This window comes from Sphaerodactylus townsendi, linkage group LG17 (genome assembly GCF_021028975.2).
Source record: "Sphaerodactylus townsendi isolate TG3544 linkage group LG17, MPM_Stown_v2.3, whole genome shotgun sequence".
In the NCBI taxonomy this organism is placed as follows: Eukaryota; Metazoa; Chordata; class Lepidosauria; order Squamata; family Sphaerodactylidae; genus Sphaerodactylus; species Sphaerodactylus townsendi.
Window position 1 is genome coordinate 6,632,272 of NC_059441.1, and position 6,000 is coordinate 6,638,271.

General features: G+C 63.5%; 1 protein-coding gene across 1 annotated transcript in view; it reads right to left on the reverse strand.

The window, feature by feature from the left end:
• The window catches only part of WDR72 (WD repeat domain 72), a 38,944-nt gene extending 37,924 nt beyond the window's left edge, over positions 1-1,020 (reverse strand). The window contains exon 1 of the mRNA XM_048482110.1: positions 1,014-1,020. Coding sequence (XP_048338067.1) covers positions 1,014-1,020 — 7 coding nt within the window. The remainder of the gene's footprint in view (positions 1-1,013) is intronic.
• Between the last annotated feature and the right edge of the window lie 4,980 nt (positions 1,021-6,000).

Below are 6,000 nucleotides of genomic sequence, written 5' to 3' on the forward strand. Positions count from 1 at the left end.
GGGTGGGGGGGGGGGGGGGTGGGGGGGGGGGGGGGTGGGGGGGGGGGGGGGTGGGGGGGGGGGGGGGTGGGGGGGGGGGGGGGTGGGGGGGGGGGGGGGTGGGGGGGGGGGGGGGTGGGGGGGGGGGGGGGTGGGGGGGGGGGGGGGTGGGGGGGGGGGGGGGTGGGGGGGGGGGGGGGTGGGGGGGGGGGGGGGTGGGGGGGGGGGGGGGTGGGGGGGGGGGGGGGTGGGGGGGGGGGGGGGTGGGGGGGGGGGGGGGTGGGGGGGGGGGGGGGTGGGGGGGGGGGGGGGTGGGGGGGGGGGGGGGTGGGGGGGGGGGGGGGTGGGGGGGGGGGGGGGTGGGGGGGGGGGGGGGTGGGGGGGGGGGGGGGTGGGGGGGGGGGGGGGTGGGGGGGGGGGGGGGTGGGGGGGGGGGGGGGTGGGGGGGGGGGGGGGTGGGGGGGGGGGGGGGTGGGGGGGGGGGGGGGTGGGGGGGGGGGGGGGTGGGGGGGGGGGGGGGTGGGGGGGGGGGGGGGTGGGGGGGGGGGGGGGTGGGGGGGGACAAGCCCCCCCTAAAGCTATCCAGGTTAGTGGCCCTCACCACCTCCTGTGGCAGCATATTCCAAACACCCATCACACGTTGCATGGAAGAAGTGTTTCCTTTTATTAGTCCTAATTCTTCCCCCCAGCATTTTCAATGGATGCCCCCTGGTTCTAGTATTGTGAGAAAGAGAGAAAAAATTCTCTCTGTCCACATTTTCTACCCCATGCATAATTTTGTAGACTTCAATCATATCCCCCCTCAGCCGCCTCCTCTCCAAACTAAAGAGTCCCAAACGCTGCAGCCTCTCCTCATAAGGAAGGTGCTCCAGTCCCTCAGTCATCCTCGTTGCCCTTCTCTGCACTTTTTTTGCTGGCATCTGGACTAGCAAAAGGCTAGACTTGAGGCAGAACGTTCCCATCAAGGGAGGCATGGATGGTTTAAAGCTGTGGGGCCCCAGAGAACGTTCTTCTTGCGTGGCATGCCTCCCTACTCTGCATGGTGACACATGCACTTCCGCCCGGTCCCTTGCATCCATGCTTCCCCCCCTCCCAAAGAGCTCCCAGGAGCCCCTGCTGAACGACAGCCCCCCCCCTCCCCCATCAGGCAGGTACAGCAGGCATCAAGCCATTTCAATGGTCAAGAAGAGTGGGCCTGAAATCCCTGGAACGGGTCGCCTCAAAACGCTCATTTCATTCCGCACCCAGCCCAGGAGTGCAACCAGGGCGGGGTGATGTCCCCCTGCCTGCAGCTGCTGGTTCCCTCCGAGGGTGGAGAACAAATTCAATTTGATGATGTTGATGTCAGCCTCCGGCCACTCTGCAATTGTCTCAGGGGGATGTGATGTTACTCTGGATTTCATTTTAAGAATGATTTCCTTCTTTGACAATCAATAAAGATAACTTTTCATCGCAATGTTCTCTTAGTAGAATGCAGCTGGCCCTCTCCAAACCACTCTCACGAAACTAGTCAAAGTAGCCGGTGTTGCTCCTAAACGGAAAAACGGAGGCCTCCCCCGCTCTGGCACCGCAGCTTCCGTGAACATGGCAGGAGGGCCTTCCCCCCCACTTTGAAAGGTACCCCCTGAAAGGTACCCCCGAAACACCAAAAAGAGGTGGAACCCAGACAGGTGAATCCAACCTCCCGGGGGCGGCAGCAGCAGGCAGGTGTGTGGCTCTCCTGGAGTCACCATCCACACTTCTCTGCCATCAACATTGTAGCCAAATGCGAGGAAGGAGGAGGACAGCAGGTGAGTGCCCCCCAGGAGCAGGTGAGTGCCCCCCCAGGAGCAGGTGAGTGCCCCCAGGAGCAGGTGAGTGGTCCCCCAGGAGCAGGTGAGTGGTCCCCCAGGAGCAGGTGAGTGGCCCCCCAGGAGCAGGTGAGTGGCCCCCCAGGAGCAGGTGAGTGGCCCCCCAGGAGCAGGTGAGTGGCCCCCCAGGAGCAGGTGAGTGGCCCCCCAGGAGCAGGTGAGTGCCCCCCAGGAGCAGGTGAGTGCCCCCCAGGAGCAGGTGAGTGCCCCCCAGGAGCAGGTGAGTGGCCCCCAGGAGCAGGTGAGTGGCCCCCCAGGAGCAGGGGAGTGCCCCCCAGGAGCAGGTGAGTGCCCCCCAGGAGCAGGTGAGTGCCCCCCAGGAGCAGGTGTGAGTGCCCCCAGAGCAGCGTGAGTGCCCCCAGGAGCAGGTGTGAGTGCCCCCCCCAGGAGCAGGTGAGTGCCCCCCGGAGCAGGTGAGTTCCCCGAGCAGTGGAGTGCCCCCCAGGAGCAGGTGGTGTGAGTCTGCAGTGAGTGGCCCCCAGGAAGCAGGGGTGAGTGGCCCCCCAGGAGCAGGTGAGTGGCCCCCCAGGAGCAGGTGAGTGCCCCCCAGGAGCAGGTGAGTGGCCCCCCAGGAGCAGGTGAGTGCCCCCCAGGAGCAGGTGAGTGCCCCCCCAGGAGCAGGTGAGTGCCCCCCCAGGAGCAGGTGAGTGGCCCCCCAGGAGCAGGTGAGTGCCCCCCAGGAGCAGGTGAGTGCCCCCCCAGGAGCAGGTGAGTGCCCCCCAGGCCAGCACAATCCCCAGAGAAGCCAGCAGAGTTGGTAGAAGCCGGGAGCCCTCCTCGAGATGGGGCAGGCCCAGGGACCCCACCCTGCCTGCCACACTCTGACCCTGGGCCTTTGCGTCGTCCCCCCGCCCCCCCCCCCACACACGCGGGGGACAAGTCCTCCCCCAGCCTTGCAGGCGTCCACAGCCTCTGTCCCGCCAGTGGAGGGTCCCGGGCAGCCCCGGCAAGAGCCGGCAGAGAGGAGCCCGGGGAGGGGGGGGCTCAGTTTCAGGGGAGGGAAGCCTGGGCAGCCCCCTCCCCCGTTCCCCTTCCGCTGCCCTTGACCTGGCCGTGCCCCGAGCGCGGTGGTGCTTCCTGATGCGGAGAGGCATCTGCTCGTGTTGACACCGTCCACACCGCCACTGGCCACAGCCGCCCCGCGAGGAAGCCCCGCCCCGCCCCCACCGCTGCTCTCGCTGCAGCCGCCGGACCCCACCTGCTCGCCCCGACGGCGGCACCGAGCGCCCCTCCCGCGTCTGTCCGGTCCTAGAAGCCACGACAGCCACCCCCATGGCGGGGGGGGGGTGCTTGGGGGAGACCCCCCCGCGCGCTTGCCCCCTGGGGTCGGGGAGGGGCGGCTTCAACCTGCCTCTCGGCATCGCTCTCGGGGGGAGGGAGGGAGGGGGAGTCCTTTGGGCCCCAGCTCCCCCCCCGTCCCGGGGCCCGGCCAAGAAGGACCCCCAGCAGCCCCATCTCCCCGCGACAGGCGGCGCTGCCCTGGGACACCCGCCGCGATCGGCCGCCAAAGCTCCGCGCCCGCAGCCCCGGCCAAACCGCCCCTAAGCCCCCCCCCCAGAAGCCCCCCGCTGGGCCCAGGCGACACTCACCCGACAAGCCACCAGCCGGCCGGCCACCTGCCCCCTGGCTCGCCCGCCCCGTCGCTTCTCGAGCCGCCCCAAGGCGGACGGGGCGGGCGGACGGGCGGGCGAGCGAGCGAGCGAGGGGGCGGGCCGGCCTCTGGAGCCTCCCTTCCACCCTCCCTCCCCGGGGCCCGCCGCCGGCCCCAGCAGGAGCAAACTGGCCCTCCCCTGCCGCCGCCGCCGCCGCCGCCCTCCCGGAGCCCCAGGATTGGCGGCCCGCGCCCGCCCAGGAGGACTCGCAGCAGCCAGTGCCGCCGGACAGGCCAGGCCGGGGCTGGGGGCGACAGTCCGTCAGGCGGGCTTGTTCCACCCCCCCCCCCCCCCGCAGCCCTGTGCAAAGAGCTGCCGCCGGTCTCTGCCGCTCCGCCTCCCCTGCCGCCCTCCCGGAGGCCCCGGGAGCCAGCCTGGCATGCAGCTGCACCGGCTCCCAGCCCACCAGGAAGCCCCGGCCGAAGCCCCGGTTCTCCTCTGGGGGGTCCAGCACAGGCTGAGGGTGATGAAGAAGAAGAAGAAGAAGAAGAAGAAGAAGAAGAAGAAGAAGAAGAAGAAGAAGAAGAAGAAGAAGAAGAAGAAGAAGAAGAAGAAGAAGAAGAAGAAGAAGAAGAAGAAGAAGAAGAAGAAGAAGAAGAAGCCCGACTGCGGGTCCCCCCACCCCTCCCCTCCCTACCCCACCCCACCCCACCCCACCCCACCCCTGTAGCCAGGAAGCTCCGCCAGCATTATGACACAGGGGTCATTTCACCTGTGGACAGAGGACAGCTGGCAGAGAGGGAGGCACCTCCCTCCCGTTGTGGGGGCCTTTTACCCAGGACAGCTGACCTGTGCCAAACCCAGAACCAGCCCTGGCCCTCTGCTGGGCTGACTAGGCCAAAGTGGAGGAAAAGACAATGGAGGGTGCCTTCGCCTTTCCTCCTGTGGCAGCAACTCCACCAGCCCCCCCTCCCTCCCTCCCTCCCTTCCTCCCTTCCTTCAAGCCAAGAGCCAGGAGGACTGGGAGCCCCCCAACCCCAACCCCTCCTTCTGGTCCTGATCTAAATCACCTGGTACCGGGCCTGAGCTAAGCTCCTACACTGTCCTCCTGGCTGCCCAGGGTGGCTATCTGACCGCTGGCGTTTCCCACTCCGCCAGTTTCTACACATCCTCCCCATAAGACAGCCCGTTTTGACCCTCTGATGCTAGAAGGGCAGACAGACAGCACCAGAACTGAACAAAGAGGGGGGCCACCACAGAGCAGCCACTCCTCCCCACTCACAAGCCGACAGCACCCCCACCCTTCCTGCTTGGCCCAACCTGCCCCTCCCGTGCTGCTCTCCCCAAGAGTCAAATGCTGGCCCAGAGGCTTCGGCAGAAGGAAAACTCTTGCATTTTTCTGTTTCTTCGCATAAACACGGCAAAGATATTGAATAGCAGAATTTGCACCAGTCTAAGCAGAAACAGTGAGAGCAGCAGCAGGCCCGTCTCTTTGACCTCATATTGCAGAGACACAGGAAGAAGAACAATACATTAATTAAAAAGCGCAAGCAAATAGAAACAGAAATGACTGGATCCTGCTGTTCTTCCAAGGAATGAAGCCCTTGGCTACACCTTGAACAAAAAACTGTGTATTCAACAACTGATTGTCTTGTTGCCGTAAACAGTTACGTTTGCATGCACTGTTCTGCCGCCGCCCCCCCAGCATATCTGCTTTATTTTGTCTTACAAAGAATCTTTGCTGTTAGATTTAAACGTCATCAAATCTTGTAATTTGTTTGCTGGTTGATCGGATTTTATCATATATATGTAATCTGGAATTCGCTGAGAATTGTGGACTATAAATGACAGCAATAATACTAATCATAGCAATCGTCATGCTGATGCCTCCGCAAGTGCAGCACAGATAGCAGCATCGGCGTGCAGATTCCTGGCACGAGAAACCAGGGCCTGCCTCCGTTTGCCTGGGCCCCAGAAAAACCGACCCTGCGCAGAAGGGAAACGAGTGTTCCCACAGAGGGCACGCTTGCACCATGCTGGGCACAACATCTCGCATACTCAGAGTGGGACAGGAAAGGCTTGTTAGAGATTGAGCACAATGAACGAGCAGTCAGGCCCCAAGACTCACCTTCGCCCTCAAAGCAGTCTCTTTGTCAGTGGAAAGAGCAAGGCTGTGAGATCCAGAAGGTGAGTTTCGGTGTTCTTTCCTTGACTTTAAAGAGCAAAGAGACCAGGTGTTAAAACAAATCCATCTGAACATGGTGTTCCTTGTGCATCATCAGGCGAAAGAAATAAGGAAGCACAGATTGGTATTCAAAAAACTAACAGGAAGCATTTTCCAACACTGATAGAAAACAAATTGGCCTGCGACTCATTACTAAAGAAAGCCAAAGGGCAAAAGACCCACCCAGACATCCCCGGGTCCGATAATGTGCTTGCCACCCAGGTATTCTTTTGGAGCTTAATCTAGGAAGTCAACTACAAAAAACCCTTCAAAATAACTCCTCACCTCTGGATCGAGAGGGGTGAAGGAATCCTGGCTCCCAGTGGCTTGCTGCTCTTTGTTTATCTATTGAGAT